This window comes from Clarias gariepinus, chromosome 27 (assembly GCF_024256425.1).
Source record: "Clarias gariepinus isolate MV-2021 ecotype Netherlands chromosome 27, CGAR_prim_01v2, whole genome shotgun sequence".
NCBI lineage: Eukaryota > Metazoa > Chordata > Actinopteri > Siluriformes > Clariidae > Clarias > Clarias gariepinus.
In genome coordinates, this window is record NC_071126.1 from 19992501 (window position 1) to 20016053 (window position 23553).

General features: G+C 40.7%; 1 protein-coding gene across 1 annotated transcript in view; it reads left to right on the top strand.

The window, feature by feature from the left end:
* Positions 1-151: 151 nt before the first annotated feature.
* prima1 (proline rich membrane anchor 1) overlaps positions 152-23553 on the top strand; it is a 28366-nt gene continuing 4964 nt past the window's right edge. The window contains exons 1-3 of the mRNA XM_053489401.1: positions 152-506; positions 9252-9402; positions 16089-16224. Of these exons, the coding sequence (XP_053345376.1) occupies positions 420-506; positions 9252-9402; positions 16089-16224 (374 nt within the window). The 5' untranslated portion in view covers positions 152-419. The remainder of the gene's footprint in view (positions 507-9251; positions 9403-16088; positions 16225-23553) is intronic.

Consider the following 23553-nt stretch of genomic DNA (forward strand, 5'->3'; position numbering starts at 1 on the left):
AATTGATTAATTAACCGCCGTTGACACACACACACACACACACACACACAGATCGGTGATGAGTCCGGGAGAAGTTGCCGGTCCGGACCGGCGCGCAGGAGCAGCAGCAGTGTGTATGTGCGCGCGTGTGTGTGAGTGTGTGTATGTGCGCGTGTGTGAGTGTGTGTGTGAGTGTGTGTGAGTGAGAGAGTTTAACCCCTGCGGCGGGGCAGATTCCTCACTGCTCTCCTTCATGCCACCCGCTGATGCCAGTGCTGGGGTTCGGCAATGTTCGGGGCTCAGAGCAGCGACCAGCTCCAGAGGAAGAACAAGTGCGCCTGCGCGCCCGCCGCCGCCGCCGCCGCTGATCCGCGCTAAATCCGTCCGATCGGAAGAGTTCCGCGGCGCGCGCCGGACCCTGACCGCACCGCACCGCAGGGATGCGTGTCCGAGACCTCCACCCGCTCGGTCCGGGCTGCGCGCGCTCCCTGATCAGCCTGAGTCTGCTCCTCTCCGCGCTGCTGCAGGTCAGAGTCTCCTCTCATCACTACACTTATACAACATATACATTATACACACACACACACACACACACACACACACATATATAGTACACACATTATACTGTATATATATATAAAGATGCCTGGATCTGGAGTTACAGGTTCTCCATTAGAGAAGGTTCAAACCCTCAACACAGTTCTGTTCTTAAACTTCTTTATTTCAATTTATTTATTATTACACTTGATGTGTTTGGATTATTGATTATTTACTCAATAGCAGTGGCTGTCCAAAGTTATTGCACTGGATATACTGTATATATATATATATATATATATATATATATAGTGTGTGTGTGTGTGTGTGTGTGTGGCAGCATGGTGGTTTCATACAGACTTTATAGTTTATTCTTCATAACTACTGACACACTTCATTATTAATAATATAATAATAATCACAATAATAATAATTAATATATTATATAACATTTTATTGGCATCATTCAGCCAAACTGGACAAATTCTACAGTATTAAATTACTTTCCATTTTGTGGGATGCGTGTGTGTGTCTGTGTGTGTGAGACACTGTGTGTGTGAATGTGTTATGTACTGTGTTTGTGTATGTTCGTGCGAGCGTTATTGTGTGAGTGTTTTTTTAATATACATGTATAGCAGCAAGGTGGTGTAGTGGTTAACACTGTCGCCTCGCCCCGGGTTTAATTCCCACAATGGGGTCTGCTGTGTGTGTGCGTGGAGTTTGCATGTTCTCACCGTGTTTGGTGGGTTTCCTCGGGGTACACCGATTTCCTCCCACAGTCCAAAATTAGGCTAATTGGCGCTCCCAAATTTCCTGTATTGTGGGAAGCCCTGTTTGAGCGTTGACCCGAGGTCCTATCACGATTTTTTCAGCATGATGGTTTTTATTACATAATAAAATGTCATATCCAGACTGTACTGCTGTGTACTGTGCACTTTTTACTGACTGTTTCTCTTTATACATAGCTGATAACTATATATTTAATCAATGACTTTAACCAGGAAGAGGTTTTGCAAAAGAATTATCCCTAACAGTCCTTAAATGAGGATAATACAAGGAGAGACAATGAGACAATTTCGCTCATATGAGGACATTCAGGTCTCAAGAGGATACAATAATAATAATAATAATAATAATAATAACATATTTTTAGATTAATTTCAATCTTATAATGTGTAAAACATCCCAAAATAGACTAAATGATTTAGATTTCTTTAATTAAAAGTGAACTTCAGTAACTTAGAGAAATGTCATTAGCAGAATGAGTCTATAATCACACAATAATCATAATTACACTAATCATCACTTGACTCAAACACGTTTATACTCAATATACGTTTTCACACAGACTCACAGAGGGCAACAAATCTCAAGACACATAAAGAGGTCTCTATGTTGTCAATTTTTTTTTTTTTTTTATGGTTTTAATGAGTCCTGAAGACGTCCTTAATCGGTGTCTCGTCCTGAGGATCTGTAGAAGTCCTGCAGTCCTACTTGTGTCCACTGGGTCTAAAACTGGAGACCGGCTGGGCTGTTACTGCACTGCACTTGGGCAATGAGGATAGAGTTTAAACCAGTCAGATCATGTTGGTGAAATATAATTGTATCTAAAGGATTGATTGATTGATTGATTGATTGATTAATTGATTGATTGATGTGCCTTTCTCTGTATATTACACGGGTGATATTCAGGTCATTTGCACTCAAGAGTAGAACAGTGCTGAAATACTGACTGCCTTTTACTAAAAACAACAAACACTTCATGTCCAAAGCTCTGTTCAGGTGGGATTACATCTGAAGGTGTGGAACGTAATTCTGAGAGCAAAATGTTGTTCAAAATGTCCAAATTGTTTTAAAGTGCGTATATTTAAAATTCTATAAGCAAAGTTATAAAAAAAAAAAATCAATAATTCGGGGTGGGATATATAAAAAATGTAAAACACGTTTGGTTCCAGCAGGTTCTATTCAGCCGTGAGGAGAGTAACGTGTCTGTTTTCACGGCTTCCTGGTCGTATATATTGGAACGCATGAGCCACATCATCTGTCACGTCACGTGTGAGGACGTTTTTCCAGCTAAACTGTTGGAGATCTTCTCATTTTCCTCTTGACATTTAAACAGAGCCCAGTCTGACGTCTGCGTTACTCTGATTGGCCTCGTTATTTATGAAGTGTCTCCAGACGTCTGTGTGTGAGTTCGTCTCGTGTGTGTTTATCAGAGCGACGGCGCGCAATAAAAATATCCATATCAGTGGATTTAGTCAGAGTGAAAGAGCTCTGGTGCGATTCCCCGATACAAGTGTGAATATCACTGTGTCCCCAAGTCAAGACTGAGATCTGATCTGATGCAGAACAGAGAGACACAGCGCACACACACACACACACACATACATAGATAGAGAGATAGACAGACAAACAGACAAACAGACAGACAGACAGACAGACTGCCCCCCCCCACACACACACACACACTTTTCCTCTATTCTGCCTAAAGTACAAATCACTACTGGACACCTGACTCATAACAAATGGAATGTTATTATTCATTTTTATTAATTTATATACACACACACACCCACACACACACACACCCACATACACACCCACACACACACACACATACACACACAATCACAATTTATAATAAGTCATGTACAGAATATATATAAAACACAGACAGTAACACACTCACACTCTCAATACCACAATCACACACACTCACATCATGAAAATACACACACACACACACACACACACATACATAGATAGAGAGATAGACAGACAAACAGACAAACAGACAGACAGACAGACAGACTGCCCCCCCCCACACACACACACACACTTTTCCTCTATTCTGCCAAAAGTACAAATCACTACTGGACACCTGACTCATAACAAATGGAATGTTATTATTCATTTTTATTAATTTATATACACACACACACCCACACACACACACACCCACATACACACCCACACACACACACACATACACACACAATCACAATTTATAATAAGTCATGTACAGAATATATATAAAACACAGACAGTAACACACTCACACTCTCAATACCACAATCACACACACTCACATCATGAAAATACACACACACACACACACACACACACACACACACACACACCACAATAACACTCACACACACTAACACACACAGACACCTTGTCACAAAATAATACACGTAATAACACACACAGAATCACTTAAAATAAATTACACAATAACACACACACACACACACACACACACACAAACACATTCATAAAATAACACACACACACAATAACACACACTAACACAGCTTCACACAGTAACACAAAAAAACCACACACACACACACACACACACACACACAATTGCAGTACACACTCACACAATACCACACACAATTCTACACTCTCACTCACACAGACACACACTCAGTAACACAATGTCAACAACCGCACACACACACACACACACACACACACATACACACTCACACACTCACACAATAAGTAATTCACACACACAACGACAACACACCACACAGTAAAACACACATACACTAACACACACACACACACACACACACTCTCTCTCTCTCTCTCACACACACACACACACACACAATTACAAACTCACACAATAACACAATTACATACAAAAATAATCTCACAAACACAGACACTAACACACACACTAACAAACACTAATACACACACTAACACACACACTAACACACACACTAACAAACACTAATACACACACTAACACACACACTAACACATACACTAACACAGACTCACACACTAACAAACACTAACACACACACTAACACACACATTAACACAGACTCATACACTAACACACACACACTAACACATGCGCACAATAACACACACTAACACACACAGTAACACACACACAATTACACACAAACACTAACACACACACTAACACACACACACACTAACACACACAAACCAACACACTAACACATGCGCACAATAACACACACAGACTAATACACACACACACTAACACAGACTCACAAACTAACACACACACAATAACACACACTAACACACACACACACACTACCACACACACATAACACACACACTAACACACTAACACAGACTTACACACTAACACACGCACACAATAACACACATAGTAACACACACACACTAAGACACACAGTAACACACACACACTAACACACGCACACAATAACACACATAGTAACACACACACACTAACACACACAGTAACACACACACAGTAACACACACACATTAACACACACACTAACACACACATTAACACACAATAACACACACATTAACACACACACTAACACACACATTAACACACACATTAACACACACACTAACACACACATTAACACACACACTAACACACACATTAACACACACAATAACACACACACTAACATACACATTAACACACACACTAACACACACATTAACACACACACTAACACACACACTAACACACACATTAACACACACAATAACACACACACTAACACACACACACTAACACACACATTAACACACACATTAACACACACAATAACACACACACAGTAACACACACACATTAACACATGCGCACAATAACACACACTAACACACACAGTAACACACACACAATTACACACAAACACTAACACACACACTAACACACACACACACTAACACACACAAACCAACACACTAACACATGCGCACAATAACACACACAGACTAATACACACACACACTAACACAGACTCACAAACTAACACACACACAATAACACACACTAACACACACACACACACTACCACACACACATAACACACACACTAACACACTAACACAGACTTACACACTAACACACGCACACAATAACACACATAGTAACACACACACACTAAGACACACAGTAACACACACACACTAACACACGCACACAATAACACACATAGTAACACACACACACTAACACACACAGTAACACACACACACTAACACACGCACACAATAACACACATAGTAACACACACACACTAACACACACAGTAACACACACACAGTAACACACACACATTAACACACACACTAACACACACATTAACACACAATAACACACACATTAACACACACACTAACACACACATTAACACACACATTAACACACACACTAACACACACATTAACACACACACTAACACACACATTAACACACACAATAACACACACACTAACATACACATTAACACACACACTAACACACACATTAACACACACACTAACACACACACTAACACACACATTAACACACACAATAACACACACACTAACACACACACACTAACACACACATTAACACACACATTAACACACACAATAACACACACACTAACATACACACTAACACACACACACTAACACACACATTAACACACACACTAACACACACTGACACACACATTAACACACACACTAACACACACACACTAACACACACATTAACACACACAATACCACACACTAACACACACACTAACACACACACTGACACACACATTAACACACACACTAACACACATACTAACACACACAATAACACACACACACTAACACACACACTAACACACACACACTAACACACACACTAACACACACATTAACACACACACTAACACACACATTAACACACACACTAACACACACATTAACACACACATTAACACACACACTAACACACACTGACACACACATTAACACACACACTAACACACACACACTAACACACATTAACACACACACTAACACACACATTAACACACACACTAACACACACACTAACACACACTAACACACACACTGACACACACATTAACACACACACTAACACACACACTAACACACACACACACTAACACACACACTAACACACGCGCACAATAACACACATAGTAACACACACACACCAACACACACACACAGTAACACACACACACAGTAACACACACACACTAATACACACACAGTAACACACACACACTAACACACACACACACTAACACACACATTAACACACACACACTAATACACACACAGTAACACACACACAATAACACACACACACACTAACACACACATTAACACACACACACTAATACACACACAGTAACACACACACACAATAACACACACACACACACACACACACACACACACACACAATAATGCTTTTGCACCCACACACACACAGTGGCACACTCATAACCTCACACAATCACACAACAACACACACAATAACACACACACACGATAACACACACACACACACACACACACACACACAATAACACACTGTAAATAACACACTGTAAATAACAACACTGTAAATAATAACACAGGTAAAACATAACACTGTGCTGTAAATCTGGAAGTTAATTTTATCTACAATTTCTTAAAACATTACGTCATAAATACCAGAGTTTAATCAAAACTGCCTCGTTCTCCTGACAGAGTGGATTTATATACACACACATTGTTAGGATGTTTTTTAAATTTTTAAAAAGTTTTTGTAAAAGGTGACTAGAAATAAGCACACACTCAAAACACTCATAATCAAACACACACAGACACACACACACACACACACACAATAACACACACACTCACCAGAACACTCACAATCAAACATAATCACTTACAATAACACACACTCTCACACACAATTAAACACAAACAACGCACTCACACACAATAACACACACTCACAAACACACTCACAATCAAACACACACACACTCTTACAATTAAACACACACATGTACACACTCACAAACACACATACTGTAACACAACACACTCACACAATTTTATTTGACTAGAAATAAATGTAATAATCTTATATTTGGGTTTATTTTAGTGTTTTTTTAACTAATTGTAGTAAACAATTAAAAATTGTAGTAAACCTCTAAAAACTGAACTAAAAAAATTCTCTCCTAAGTCTTCCTCTTCTGTCCTCTTCTGTCCTCTTCTGTCGCATAAAAAGTCAAACATCACCAAACATCACCAAACATCTCTCTTTCCTCCGACCCCATCAGGACCATCTGGCCACAGGTTCTCATCTACTTCTAAAACATTCTCTTCTCTTTAATCAAACATTTTGTAAAGACCATTTGTTTATCTTTGGTGAGACCCAAGCTCTCCTGTAAGACCACCTGTCAGATGTCCCGCTCGTCCCCTGCCCTTCCTGTGACCACCTCGTCTTCCCCGTCCTGCTCGACCACCTGCCTGCTCCGTGTCACAGCTGTGGACGTCACTCATCTCTTCTCGCACCACCAGGCGTTATCAATCATCAGTGACGTGGCTGACGCTCTGGTTCTAGTTCCATAAGATTATTCTTTAGATTAGTTTTTATTAGTTTTGAAACTGTAACACACTGATGTTTTGAACAGGTGATTTCAGGTCAGTGAACAAATGATCTCTGGTTTAAAGTTATTGTCTCCAAGCAAGTTTTAAATCGTGTGTGATTTATGATCATGGGTTGTAATTTTTTTTAACTCGATTTTTTAAAAATGACATCACAGTTCTGATACTAGTAACAAAAGCGAATGTGAAAAAAGACTGTAGAGGGAATTAAAACTGAGTTATTTATTATATTTTTTATTTTTAACAGTGCAATAAAATGCTATGAATACTGACTGGACATTTTTTAGGTTTTGTTTATTAGTTGTAAAATATAGAATTCTATTTTTAAGTGATAAAAGTGATGAAGTTTCATTCATTTTTTATTTGTTAGTAAAATACAAAAAAGTTTCGTTGAGTTGCTTCAAAGAAAACTGGAACAAAATCCTTACTCAAATAAATAAATATTGAAATTTTTGGGAAAAGTATAGATTAAACAGGTTTTAAGAAGAAAACATTAGATATTTGTGTCCACAGAATCCTTAAGGTGTGTTTTTGCAAAGCTCCACACATTTCTGGATAATTTGTGATATTGTTGTCACATAAACACAACGACCACTTTTTGTCATAAATTCCTGCAACTGCTTCAGAGTTGTTGTTGGCCTTTCGGTAGCCCCTCTGACCTGTTACCTCCTGGCCCTTTCATCCAGTTTGGACTGACGTCCTGATTCAGGGAGGGTCTGAGTTGTACAGAATACCTTCTACTTCTTAAGAATAGACTTCATTGTGTTTCTGAGCAGTCATAATGTCTTAAAACTTTTATTTCTATCCTTTTCATGCTGAGCCAATCAAAATGACCACAGCAAAGTCAAAAGGCTTCATGTGCCATTGAGAATGTGATTAGGAGGTGATCAGCTTCACCTGACTGAGTTTGCAAGTTATTATAATGATGGGGTGACGTGATTCCAACTCATTGATTCTGTTTTCTATTTTTCTCTGGATGTGTTTGTGTTATATATTTCAGGTGGATGTTAAAAGTTGCACGGAGTAAATACAGATCCATAAAACAAAAATTGTGTCTGTCTTCATTTCAGGCTGCAAAGCGACAAAATGTGATTATTTCAAAGGGAGGTGATTCTTTTCTATCCCCACTGTGCGTGTATATATAACCATATATCGAGATAGAGAGAGAGAGAGATAGATAGATAGATAGATAGATAGATAGATAGATAGATAGAAGAGCTGAATAAGGATGAAGGAGTGTGAGTGTGTTTCTGACGTTGCTCTGCTCTCGCCCTCAGCACGCTCATGGATCAGGGCAGAAGTCGTGCTCTGGAGCGCGCGCCGTGCCCCTGGAGGACACCTGTCACCTGCCCTGTCACTGCAGACCTTACGCCCTGCTCCCCCCACCTCCTCCTCCACCACCCCCACCCAGACTCTTCTCTCCTACAGGTTAGTCTCACACACACACACACACACACACACACACACACATAAAGAACATAATACACATCCATAATACACATATTTTACATTTATATGTTTTTGCTGTTTTTCTTACTTAAACTTTTGATTTCTTTATATAAATACATTTTGTTTGTTTGTTCACTAATTTCATGTTGTGTGTGTGTGTGTGTGTGTGTTTACCCACACACTTACTTTACAGGCTTATTTATTAGATATAAAAAATAAATTTAATAAATAAATTTTTACACAAAACTGATGACAAAAACTTTGTCTAATAGATAAAAATATTCGTTTCCAATGAAATAAAATTTCGGTGGTGTACACAGTGGCGGTGTTGACTCAGGAGGTGCTGTAGAGTGTGTGTGAGGTGTGTGAGGGGTGTAAGGTGAATGTGCTCCATCTTCGTTTTTCTCAACACTCCCTGCACACACACACACACACACACACACGTACTCATACGCCGATTACTGCTCCCAAATATTGGTGTGTTTTATTGCCAGCGTAGCAGCGGTTTATTTTTAGCGTAACAGCTGAGCGTGTAGACGAGGAGAAGTCGATTATTCACAATCGCTCTCAGGCTCTTGGGGAGAACACGCTCCTTTACGCCCAAAAAAGGGCATTTAAGGCAGACAGAGCTCCTCCAAAATGACACAGGGGCTCTCGGACTGTGTGTGTGTGTGTGTGTGTGTGTGTGTGTGGGGCTCAGGACCTCGCATTAAATCAGCATCATGTTCCATCAGACTGAGTTCAGGATAAAGCTTTAACTCCAGCGTGCAGCAGCACATGATCAGCGACTGATAGATTTAGTGCTTAACAGTCTTTAACACTCGTCATGGGGGGAAAAAAAACAGGATTTGGCTTTTAAATACAGGACAATTAGTTATTGCACTGAAAAGGCCCGATGCTGATTGGTCTTCAGGCTCTGTGTTTATTTATGATGATGGTGTGATGCTTACAGTATCTGTATCTACGGTATGTCTCTTCCTCTGGACCAAACTGTGATGTCTTGATGACCGGGTCAGAGCAACACCAAAACCGCTTCCACGTGATGTAAAAGTGAATGCTGACTGTGAATGGATCACAGTTTGTTGCATGTGATGCCGAGTAGCTGCAGGCCGGTCAGGGTGCCCATGCTGACCCGTATTCTGACCCGTGGTCTGATGAATAACTTATTTTTTTACATCATGTGGATGGCTGGGTGTGTGTGTGGGTGGCTGACCTGTGAAAGAGCTGGCACCAGGATGCACTATGGGAAGACGTGGAGCAGGTGGAGGCAGTGTGATGCTCTGGTTGATGTTCTGCTGGGAAACCTGGGGTCCTGCCATTCATGTGGGCGCTACTTTGACACGTATCACCTGCCTAACTGTTGTTGCAGACCAACTGGTTCACCCCTGCATGGAGACAATGTTCCCCAAAGTTGTCCTTTTTCTGCAGGATAGTGTGCCCTGACACAATGAACACATCGATCAGGAACGGTTGGAGGAACATGACAAACTTTTTGAGATGTTCACTTCCAAATTATTATTCCAATCGAGCATGGAGGTTCTACCTCGCAACTTACCAAACTTAAAGGATCTGCTACAGACAGCATGGTGCCAGGGACTACACACACCTTCAGAGGTCTATTGGTGTCCGTGCCTCGACAGGTGTCCATGAGACAGGAGGACATAAAATAATGTCTGATCAGATATATTTCTGGAGTAAGTAAGTAATTACTCTGATACGTTCATAACAATAACACTGAGTGCTTATACCTTCTTCTCATGACTTCATTGGATAGTCAGTTATTATTAAACCCAGCGTGTCTTCCATCTGGCTTGAATGACGGAATGTGAAATTTCTGTGTTTGGTATAAACAAGAGGTCAACACATGGAGCTCCGATAAGACGTGAGATCCCCTTTCACTGTCTCTCTTCATGGAGCGCCTGTCAACCTCACGCCCCTTCCTGTCCATCATCCTCCTCACCCCTCCTCTCCTCTCCTTTCCTCTTCTTTCTTTGCTGCTTCTTCATCCTCATCATCAAAATCTTGAGCGCAATCCCACTTAAAACCAGATGATTGTATTATCATAATGTTTCTTCCATTTCAGAGCCTGTCTAAATTAATTAAAGCTTTATAAACTGGAGCAAGTAATTATCATGGCATCCTGCTGACAGTGTGTGTTCATGGGCAAAAAAAACATAAATGAAGAATAATACAAATCTCCCACTCTTTATTCTGAGAGATTACTACTTTCTCACTGGGTGTTTTATTTCTCTTATCCTGCAGCACTTTTTACAATTGTGTATTTTATAACAAGAACGACACATCATATTTTTATTCATTAATATATAATTTTATACATCGAATATTATGGAAAGTCTACGTTTATTACAGCAGCTATAAACACTCGAACCTTCACCAGCCTCAGTTGTCTCTCTTTTTCAAATCATAGGTTGAAAAACTCAGCTTGTCATGTTACAGAGAAACCACAGAACAAGTTCAGACTCCTCTGTTCTAAAGATGTACCTTCACCTTTAACTGTTATAAAGCGCTGACACTGGAGACTCCTTCCATACATGTTCCATCAATATCTCTTTATGTATCACCTGCATCTCTATCACCCTTATTATCTGTACCATCTGCATCGTTTATCATCTCTATACATAGTTTATGTGCTTTTTATCATCTCCCACATCTCCAGTTCTATATAATTCCACCATCACCAATCATCTTCATCCCTTCTATTGTATTTATTCTTTTTTATTATCTCGACCATCTCCATCATCTCAAGCAACTTCCTGCTTGCTACACTAATCAGCCATTACACCAAACACAAAACATTGCACCCACTATTGTGTAGGTTCCCCCCTTGTGTCGGTTCACCTGGGCAGTTCTGGGGTGTGCTGGGGTGTCTAGCAGATCCTCCGGGTGCTGTGGGTTGTGGCCGCCATGAATCGGACTGATATTCCGACTCAGGCAGGGTATTGGGAACAGATCCTTTGGGTTCTGTGGGTTGTGAGGTGTGGCCTCGATGGAGCGGACTTATTTGTCCTTTGCATTCCATAAGCGTCTGATTGGATTGGGATCTTGGGAGTTTGGAGGCTGCATTGTTGGCCTTGGGTTCCTTCAGGCCTACCTTGGGGACCCTGACCCTCTCACCTGTTTACTGGTATATTATTAATACTCAATGTTAATGTGTTAACGTTAAGTGGGGTTAATGTTACAGCTGATCAGTCTACATCATTTTCATCATTACTTTGTCCATTATCTCCATCATCTGCATCATCTCCATTATCTCCATTTCCTTCATTCTCATTATCCTTTCCATCATCTCTACTATTTCCATCATCTTTATCTTTATCATCCTCATCACATCCATCATGAGCATTATCTCCCTCATCTTCATTTCAGCCATCTCAATACAATCTTTATTATCTCTACCAACCTCAGGATCTCCATCATCCAAAATCTGTATGATTTCTTTATCTGAATTTGCATCGTCTGTATCATCTCCATCAGCTCCATCAACTTGTTCATCTGAAATGCTTACCATAATTGGTGTCAAGTTTTACTCAGTTAGAGTTGTAGGTTCTCATGTAAATCATTATAGAAAGTATTTATTTATAGAAATAATTATTAAAATTAGGATAATTGTCCAAGTATAATCCATCTCCATGACTCCATCACTTCCCCTACCCAAGAATGCAGTTTCATATAATCGTTAAATGCTGTATGTTTAACTCGTGTAATATATGTGGTCTATTGATATTATTATTATTAATATTATTATTACTATTATAATTATTATTACATTCGTTCCCCAGCCCTTGCACCAATATAAGCCTGCCCTTCTTTTTCGACTTCACATCTTTCTGCATTTTTCTAAATGAATGTGGAACACTGCGACCTCATTTTTACGTAGTGTCTTCTTGGTTGCTGATCTGTGATGGAGTGATGGAGTGATTTTGTGCCTGGTGATGACTAACAGTAGTAGTCCGGGGGAGGCTGCGGTGCCTGCAGGCTCAGCATTGCCCTTTGCTCTGCTCCACGCTGTCGTGAGTGTGGATGAGCCACCCACGGGGATGGAAACCCACAAGTGCTCCCGTCATCCAGAGTAAAGATTGTGTGTTTGTGAGAGAGAGAGAGAGAGAGAGAGAGAGAGAGAGAGAGAGAGCGCTGCCAGTCCACAGTGTAGATAGTGAATGATGCTTTAGAAGAGGATGGAGTGATGGAGTGAGTGAGTGCTGTCAGTTTGATGAACCTCATTTCAGTATGACTCACAAACTGGGAATGAGAAGCAAAGCTTTAATAAACAGATTTAAGTCCAGGACAGATTTATTACTGATTTATGTATCAGCTTCTCATGTGCGTTCTGTATGTTCAGTGTTACAGCACTGCAGTTAAACCTTCACTTATATAATCATTTGAATAAAGCCAGCTGGAACTCCAAGAACTTCAGTCTGATTTTAAAAAATTGCAAAAATATCAACAACAACAACAAAAAAAAGAATTCCTTGGTCTGGGGTAGAGATCTTAAAATGAAAGATGTGACCCAGTGTGGACAAAAACAGCCAACAGCAAAGTCGTGTCAGTGTGAGAAATGTTTTATTGTAAATCCCAGAGTGCCGGCGCTGCTACGATCCTCGCCCAATAAAGCCGAGTGCCAGTCTCATGGGCGTGTCTTTGGTGGGAATGATGGATGTGACATTACGGGAATGAGGAGTGTGTCTTTGGTGGAAATGATTGGAATGACTTTGGGAAAATAATGGGTGCATTATTAGGAGAATCTTTAGGGGGCTGATGTCTGTGTCATTAGAGGAGAGGTGTTGCTGCTGTTGTTGTTGTTGTTGTGTTTTTGATTTGTTGCTTTTGTGTTGTTGTTGTTGTTGTTGTTGGGGTATTGTGTTGTTGTGACATTATGGTCATGTTGCAGTTGTTGTTGTTGTGCTGTTATGGTGCTGTTGTTGTTGTTGGTGTGTTGTTTTTGTTGCCGTTGAGGTGAGGCTTTTTTGTTTTTGATGTTGTTGTGTTGTTTTTTGTTGTGGTAGTGGTGGTGGCGTTGCTCTTGTTGTTGTGATGCTGTATTGATTTTGTTCTAGTTGTGTTGTTGTGGTAGTGGTGGTGGCGTTGCTGTTGTTGTGTTGATGTGTTGTGTTGATTTTGTTCTTGTTGTGTTGTTCTTGTGGTAGTGGAGGTGGTGTTGCTCTTGTTGTTGCGTTTTTAATGTTGTTGTGTTGTCGTTGTAGTAGTGGTAGTGTTGCTCTTGTTGTTCTGTTGATGTGTTGTGTTTTTTTTGTTGTTGTTGGGGTAGTGGTGGTTGTGTTGCTCCTGTTGTTGTGTTTTTTATTATGTGTTGTTGTGGTGGTGGTGGTGTTGCTCTTGTTGATGTGTAGTGTTGTTGCTGGTGTCGTGTTATATCGTTGTGCTGTATTGTTGTTGTTGTTGTTATGTTGTGTTGTTGTTGAGTTGATGCATTGTTGCTGCTGTTGTTGCGTTATGTTGTTGTTGATGTGTTTTGCTTGTGTTGTTGTGTTAGTGTTGTCTTGATGTTGTTGTTGTTGGTGTTGATTTGTTGTGTTGTTGTGTTGAACATGGGTTCTGTTGTTGCTCAGGGTATAAAATGAGTTTATGTGGAGAAGGCCAGAGCTGAGTAACTACATTAAGGCAGAGAGCGAGTATAAAAATACTCTAATCTAATCACACCGCCATCATGTTATCTGTGATATGTCCACTGCTGTTTAATCACACACACACACACACACACACACACACACACACATGGCTGTTAATAATTTTCCTGTATCTGCCTCCAAGTGTTTTATTCCTCTTATACCACAGCAGTCTTTTAACATTATCATTATCATTATCATTATTATTATTATTATTATTATTATTATTTTAATTTACGAAATAACGACACGTCATATTTCTATCCCCTTTCTCCTTGTAGTTGTGTTTCAGCTCCGGCACTGAAGACTCCTTACATTAACCTTAAATACACTTTATACACACATTTCTTACACAAAACATCACCGTACCAATATTATAAAAAGCTCTTTATCTTGAACGTCCACTTTACTTGTTATAAAGTAAATAGTGTAATGTAAATAATTTATAATAAAACCATGTTTAACACATTTCACACACTGTTATTAAACGTTTCTCATTTATTCATACTGTACAGTATGTGATTCTCATGAGTTTCTTTAAGCAGCAATGCTGTGTGTGTGTGTGTGTGTGTGTGTGTGTGTGTGTGTGTGTGTGTAACGTTTGGAACATGTTGCCCTGTTTCTATGAAGAAAATAAATAAACAAATGAGGAGAGGAAAGTGCTGAACCCGAGCTCGGCTGTGAGGAGGAGAAGAGGCCGATGCGGCACTTGTGAGTGATTAAGCAGATGAACGGGGCCGTTAACTTCTCTCCCGCTATTACAATCCGCACTCGATAAAACACAGCGAGCGCAGGAAAACTTTAAAGTGGCATGAGAGGCGTGGCTTAGCCTGAAGCGCTAATCTGGCGCTGCGTAATGGGCCGAGTGAAAGCACCTCTCGGGTACGGGGATGATGAATGGAGTGGTGCAAAGTGCTGCGGTTTCCTAACAACACCACAGAGCTTCACAGGTGACGGAGGAGACACTGGAGCGTCTGTCTCCACAGAACCTCGCTCATCTCTCTCTCTCTCTTCTTGCAGTGGCTCCATCCAGTGTGTCTCCTCCTGTGAAGCCCTGGGGTAAAGAGGTGGAGATCCTGGTGCTGGGGACGGTGAGCTGTGCATCAGTCGTCTTCCTTTTCCTCACAGTCATCATCTGCTACAAGGCTATCAAGAGGTAGGATAACATTACAGCACGTCTGAGTGTTTCCAGCCACACCCATCTGTTTCAGCCAATCACATGCCCCCTTATAATAAAATCCTGTTTCCTCATCCCATCCTGTCCTTACAACTAGTCCCGCCCACCTGATCTATTTAAAGTAATACTCAACTTGGTGGTTGTGGGGTTTGAACATGGGATCTTCCGAACCGTAGTCCAATGCCTTAACCACTGAGCTACCCCTGACCCCTAATTAAAGTCACACCCATCTGTTTAAAACAGTCACGCCCACCTGTTCTATTCAAAGTCACACCCAAGTGTCCATATCAATGTAATGGTCATCTGTTACACCCACGTGGTAGGTGATCCTCATGCCCAACTGTTCCACCCAATGCCCCGCCCATCTGTCCTAATCAAGTCCCGCCCACCTGTCCTAATCAAGTCCCACTCACCTGTCCTAATCAAGTCCCACCCATCTGTCCTAATCAAGTCCCACCCACCTGTTTCAATCAAGTCCCGCCTACATGTCCTAATCAAGTCCCGCCCATCTGTCCTAATCAAGTCCCGCCCACCTGTCCTAATCAAGTCCCACTCACTTGTCCTAATCAAGTCCCACCCATCTGTCCTAATCAAGTCCCACCCACCTGTTTCAATCAAGTCCCGCCTACATGTCCTAATCAAGTCTCGCCCACCTGTCCTAATCAAGTCCCACTCACCTGTCCTAATCAAGTTCTACTCACCTGTCCTAATCAAGTCCCACTTACCTGTCCTAATCAAGTCCCGCCCACTTGTCCTAATCAAGTCCCGCCCACCTGTCCTAATCAAGTCCCGCCTACATGTCCTAATCAAGTCCCGCCCACCTGTCCTAATCAAGTTCCACTCACCTGGCCCAATCAAGTTTTACTCACCTGTCCTAATCAAGTTCCGCCCAACTGTCCTAATCAAGTCTCGCCCACCTGTCCTAATCAAGTCCCACTCACCTGTCCTAATCAAATCCCACTCACCTGGCCCAATCAAGTCTTACTCACCTGTCCTAATCAAGTCTCGCCCACCTGTCCTAATCAAGTCCCGCCCACCTGTCCTAATCAAATCCCACTCACCTGTCCTAATCAAGTCCCGCCCACCTGTCCTAATCAAATCCCTCTCACCTGTCCTAATTAAGTCTCGCCCACCTGTCCTAATCAAGTTTTGCCCACCTGTCCTAATCAAGTCTCGCCCACCTGTCCTAATCAAGTCCCACTCACCTGTCCTAATCAAGTCCGGCCCACCTGTCCTAATCAAGTCCCGCCCACCTGTCCCAATCAAGTCCCGCCCACCTGTTCTAATCAAGTCCCGTCCACCTGTCTTAATCAAAGTAATAATTCAATTCCTCTTGCACTTAGTGTAATAATAATGGGACAGATGCAGCTGCTTGTTGCCTGAGTGAAGACTGAGATACATGTAAGAACTGCTGAAACACAACACATGTAAGAACGATTGGCCGCCACCACTACAGGAGACAAAATGAGTATGAAAAAAATGTCACAGAGAAAAAAATTTTTACTATTTCCTAACAATCAGTCAGTAAACAAGTGAAACTGACTCTTACACCTTTAGGTTTGTGTCTTTGTGTGTACTTTCATTGACTGACTGCTAAGTTCAGACCGCGCAGACTGTATGTCCTAATCCTAGCCACAGTCATTAATATTCCTGTTTCCCAGCGGTTCATGTTCTTTTTCATTAGTATACAGGCTCCTGCGTTCTCTCTATTAGTCGTGAAGTCTCGCCAAAGTTTCTGGCTTGTTTAAGTTCACAGGCTTTATATTAAATCCTGTCGTGTCTCATTTCCCTCACTTTTAGTTTCCCATTTCCTCCGTGTTTGAGTAATGCCTGCTTTATTATTCTGATTTTTATTCCTCTATTGTTACAGATATTTATAGTGAACCTACGCCTTCCTCTCCATCCAGTTCCTCCTTTCACCTAAACCTGGAGTGCTTTTGCTCCAAATCAGAGTTATTATTTATAAATGAATCCTGCGCAGTCGTCTGATTTCTGTCCACCCATGGTTAAAGAGGATCCTGCCATGTTCCAGGGCGATTTTAATTTTACAGTCTAGTCTAGTGTTTTTTTTTAGGATTGTGAAAGGATTATGGTTTGGACTCACTCTCACAAGGTGAATGGAAGCATCATTGCAATTAATCCCTGTGCTGTTCCTGATTTTAATAATCCATTACACACTGTTAGAGGAACAGCTTAGAGAACAGCGAAGTCACCACCACATCGTTGCCTCGGAGAGCCTGGAGATAAAGCACATCACAAGCTCACAAGTTCAAGATATTAGCGAGCTTATTGTGGAATGACAGTCTGAGCAGACACTAGAGAGACATGAGGTCCCTGCTGTACATTTTAGTACTGCTTACACTTCAGCATTCAGTAGAATAGAAACCTGTACTGAAGGATACTGAATACTGAAGTGTATGGAAAAAGTGCTGGGAATAAAATGTCATTAGATTATGGATAACTAAATTGTACTGAGTACTGGAAAAAAAATCCATTGAGAATATAACAATGCTGAGATGGTGAATATAACGCCAGCTTGTGCTATGAATCATGGGAAAATTAATCAGTGGTATCTTCTAGCTTTTGCACACGTCTTTGTGAATTATTTTAAGACGACTTAAAACAGTGAAAGCACGATCACTGCTGTCGTTTGTTTTCGCAAAAATGTTTGGATAACAGGAACTGAAACCAAAGCGTAAAATCTGCTTCTGGAAGTAAAATACGCCGTTATTTCTGGATGATTCTCACACACGTTAGAGTGAAGCAGTCCAGATGTTAGATGGAAGCCAGAGAAGAGCCAAGCTAGTGTTTACATGCAAGTCATGCTGAATATTAATCATTTATTAAGGCGTTGTGCTGAGCGTCTGTTCTTAGCGTTTAAACAGAGACGTGTTATTAGCGCTGTGTGTTGGAGACGTCTGGAGCGGACATGGTGAATCCCCTCCGTCCCTGAGAACTTGTGAAAAAGGAAATTAGCTACTGATGGGAAAACAGCTGGCAGGATTTTCTCAGTAATAGAGATGCCTAAATGTAATAAGTGTGTTTACGACAAATATGTTTAAGTTCATGCAAAAACTGTATAATCTGTCCATGAACGAAAGCGTCCTAAACACATATGGATTATTACTCCAGTCACTGCTTTGTGGAGATCTGTTCTCTGGATCACTTAGTGTAATCAGCTTAATGGAATTAAAGCCACTGGGATGGAACACCACAGATGTGCATGTTGGGTGGATTAACAGAAAAGAGCACCGCGTACAGGAGCTCAAAATTAGTTTTTAACGTCATTAACGAATCCCCTTACATTCTAGGCTTGATTTATTTTTTTCTCTCTAAGGTTTTGGATGGTTCTCATGTTGTAGATGATCTTATTGGATCTTTACTCTTAAGTCAAGTGATTGGTATTGGTGGCTTCTCAAGGCTTCTTATAGCTGCCTTTTAATAATTTATTTAAAATGATGCTAGGGATATATTCTAGAGACAGTTGTTGTACAAATATTCTTAACCATATAGAGAATCAATAAAAAACCTTTGTGCAAAGGGTTGCATGTAGAAAAGATGAAGCCTACAGACCAATTATCACTGAAATAAGATTTAAACTGATTAGATGCATAAATGTAATGTACATAACATTTTTATGTCCTTTTTTTATTACATCATACTATTTTTAAAATATACTCTCTTGCTAAAAAAATGGGGGGAAAAAGTTGCCATTTTAGAAGCTTCAAATTATTGGGCTTCATCAAGCAAAGAGAACAACTGAACCAAACTGAAATGAGGGAAATTGGGTTAAGAACACCGAAAGGACGGAGCTGAACAGTCAACTTTATGTAAAATCATGAATGGAGATCACTTAAACACTCGGTGAAGTCACATGGCAAAAAATCAAGAGTAAAAATAATGAAAGTAAGAGCATTTCCATACACACACACACCATGAGATGAGAACTCACAGGATTGGGACTAAACAGCTGTGTGTCCATAAGAGAACCACTCGTTAGTGAGACTCATCAGAAAAAAGTCTTTGCTAGGGCGCATAAAGACTGGACTTTGGAGTGATGGAAAAAGGTCATGTGACCTGATGAGTCCAGACTGACCCTATTCCAGAGTGATGGGCGTGTCAGGGTAAGAAGGGAAGGACATGAAGCGATGCTCCCATCATGCATAGTGTCCACTGTACAAGCCTCTGGAGACAGTGTTATGATCTGGGGTTGATCAGTTACTCAGGTCTAGACTCAGTAACTTTATGGGGCAATAAAATGAAGTCAGCTGACCACCTGAATGTACTGAAACACCAGAGGATCACATCAATGGAGCTTTTCTTCCCTGAAGGTAGTAACATATTCCAGAGCTCAGTGTGTGAGAGAGTGTTTCTGGAAACATGAGGAACACACATTTTCACACATGATCTTGACACCACGGTGTGTTTAATCTAAGCTGAAGGCTTGGAACTACAGGTTTAGTAAAGTTACAAAACCCTGACACTGGAGACTCCTTCCATATATGCTCAGTGTTGAACAGGCATCTTCTTCCCTATTACACACCTGCTCAAATAAGTGCGTTAATACAATAAAGAAGGTCAGAAGGTCGAGGGTTCAAGCCCCAGCTCGCCCCAGACGTCACTGTAGGTCTCCACACAGTATGTGATGAATGTCTTCTTCTATTGTCAGAGCTGCTCTTATAATAGGGTGTTATTTTACACAACCTGAATAATATTTCAATAACTGGAGGACAAACTAGGGTATTAAACAGCACTTTTAAACAGGTTTTGTCCTCTGCGTGCTGTTTCCCTCTTACAGGTTCACGACTCTGAGAGTATTTCATTTTGTCTCTCATGTAAACACTCACAGGCGCTAAAAATAGACTCCTGCCCTGTGTGACAGCGAGGGCATTCCTCCTGGCTGTAAATCTGTCCCCCTCATGAATAAATCTGCTAGATGGGCGGATCCTGGAGACAGATTTATTTTGCTCCTCGGCTATAACCGATCGCCTCTGCACTTTGGCAGCGAGAGAGACTCTGGCGTGGAAAAGCGGAGGTTATATTTAGCTCTGTGTTACCACGTAGATGGGTTTCCCCGATAAAAAACAAAAGCAGACGATTGCTAGGAAGTCTGGTGTTTTGCTGGAACGGCTCACGGAGTGTCTGCGTCTTCTGACAGCCGTGAGGTGTTACAGCGAAGAAACAGGCCGGGAGACGTGAAAGAAATAAACACAGGGAAATTGGCACCAACCTCGGTGTTGTTTTTCTTTTCTTTCCTTCTTACTAAATGTCATGTGTAATTTTGCAGAAATTACGCTAGATTAAGAGTTTATCCGAATCCGAGCCTCTCATCCGGTTTCAGGGGACACCAAAGACGCTTTGGTGTATGTTCCTGTAAGAGCCTGGCTCTGAATTATTGATGCTTTTCACAGCCGTGTGTACTACAGAGTGTGTATTATTCATACTGAAGGGTCCTGATTTAGGTTCTGCTCTGATGTTCTCCTGAATGAGAAAAGCCTCTTTGGTGTTCCCAGGCTCATAGAAATGTTCAGCCAAGTGCAGAGTCCAGCGCAGATCTATATCAGGGCACCATTAGGGCTATATTTATCTCAGGCTGTGTTTAACTCTATAAATATTACATTAAGCAGATGTATTTAGAGAAGGGCTGGATATTCCTGCACAAATATAGTCTGTTATTATTGCCCGTGCTGAAGTACAACATTACGTGTTGTAATTATTACACATCAGTTTATTATCCACACAGCCCTGGAGTTGATGTGTGAGAGTTATTTAAAACTCTTTTTAAGTACTTTAATATTGCGTCGAGAGCAGCACAGTGGTGTAGTGGTTAGCACCGTCACCACCTCGCACCTTCAGGGTCCGGTTTCGATTCTGTGTGCAGGGAGTTTGCATGTTCTCCCCGTGCTTGGTGGGTTTCCTCAGGGTACTCCAGTTTCCTCCCACCATCCAAAGGCATGCAGATTAGGCACAACAGACACAATTTTAGCAAAAAAAAAAAAAAAAGATTTAGTTTTTAGTCACATGATCTCCCATCTCCCCAAATTAAAAATGGAGAAAAATGCAGGACGCCGATTAATTCAGTCTTAAAATTTACTACATAAAAATGCAATAAAAATGCGACAAGCGTCCTATAACACTTTATGTGTTTGTGTCTTGCGCTTTCATGTTGTATGCATTTTCTAATACCTGGTTCACATTATGATTTCTGTTTACACCTGGTTTAAGTTATATTTAACTAGGCCCCTTATTTATGACTCATCACATCAAATCAGGTATTAAGTGGCATTTTGGGTGATTTGAGCTATGAATCCTGGGTTAAGCTCTATTTTCCCTGAGATGTGGCCAGTGAGAGTTAGTTTACCTGAAGCACTTTGATGAAATCCCATTTTTAGAATATTTAAATGTGGACTCTGTGATGTCATAAGAAAAAGTTGGGCCCCCTAGCCTCATTTTGACACCAGGACTTACCTACTAGCCATAGAAATAACTTCACCAGCAGGGCGGCTTTATAGCCGTAATGAAAATAACCAGCTTGGAGAATTTTCAGTGCTTTAAGACAACATTTTGGATTTAAACATTATCAATTTTGTGAAACAATAGGGAAGAAAATATAAAAGTATTTATTAACAAGTTTTTGAGAACTGATACATTTCACCTACTGCCCTCTAATGGCCACAGCGCAAAACGTACCTGTGTGACCTAACGCCTGACTTGATATGACGGCTCACATTTAAGCTACTAGGGATTCACTGTTAGGTTGGATTGCATCTACTTTTCTTTGTTCTGTTCTGGTTGTTTTAATTGATTTTTTTTTATTTGTTTAGGTTGCTGGTTAAATTTCAGTGTTTGTTTTTTGTTTTATGTTACACGTGATAAAGTCTACATTACTGTACATCTGCATTAACTCCATGCTTCACCTGCCTTATTACATGATGCTACTGTTTTTTTGTTTTTTTTTTACATTAAACAAATAAAAGAGCAAAATACCAAATATAGTGGTCCAAGAGTCGAGCCTTGTGGGATGCCGGTATGTGCAGTACATTTTACAAGTTTCTGATTGATACAATGTTGTGGATGTTTATAGAGGACTGCTGAGTTCTTGTTAATAACATGGTACGTGATCCGCTGAAAATGTTCTAAGGTTTTGTTTTCTTTGATTTTATGGGCAAAGTGGGGAAAAACAAACACATTCACTCATCTGGGCTGTGTAAGTAAGCAGCACATCTTAAATCATGTGATCAATCGAAACTAAAATGCTGACAGCCCTAGTAAGGCTTTTTATTTACATCAGTCAGCTTATTAAAGTAC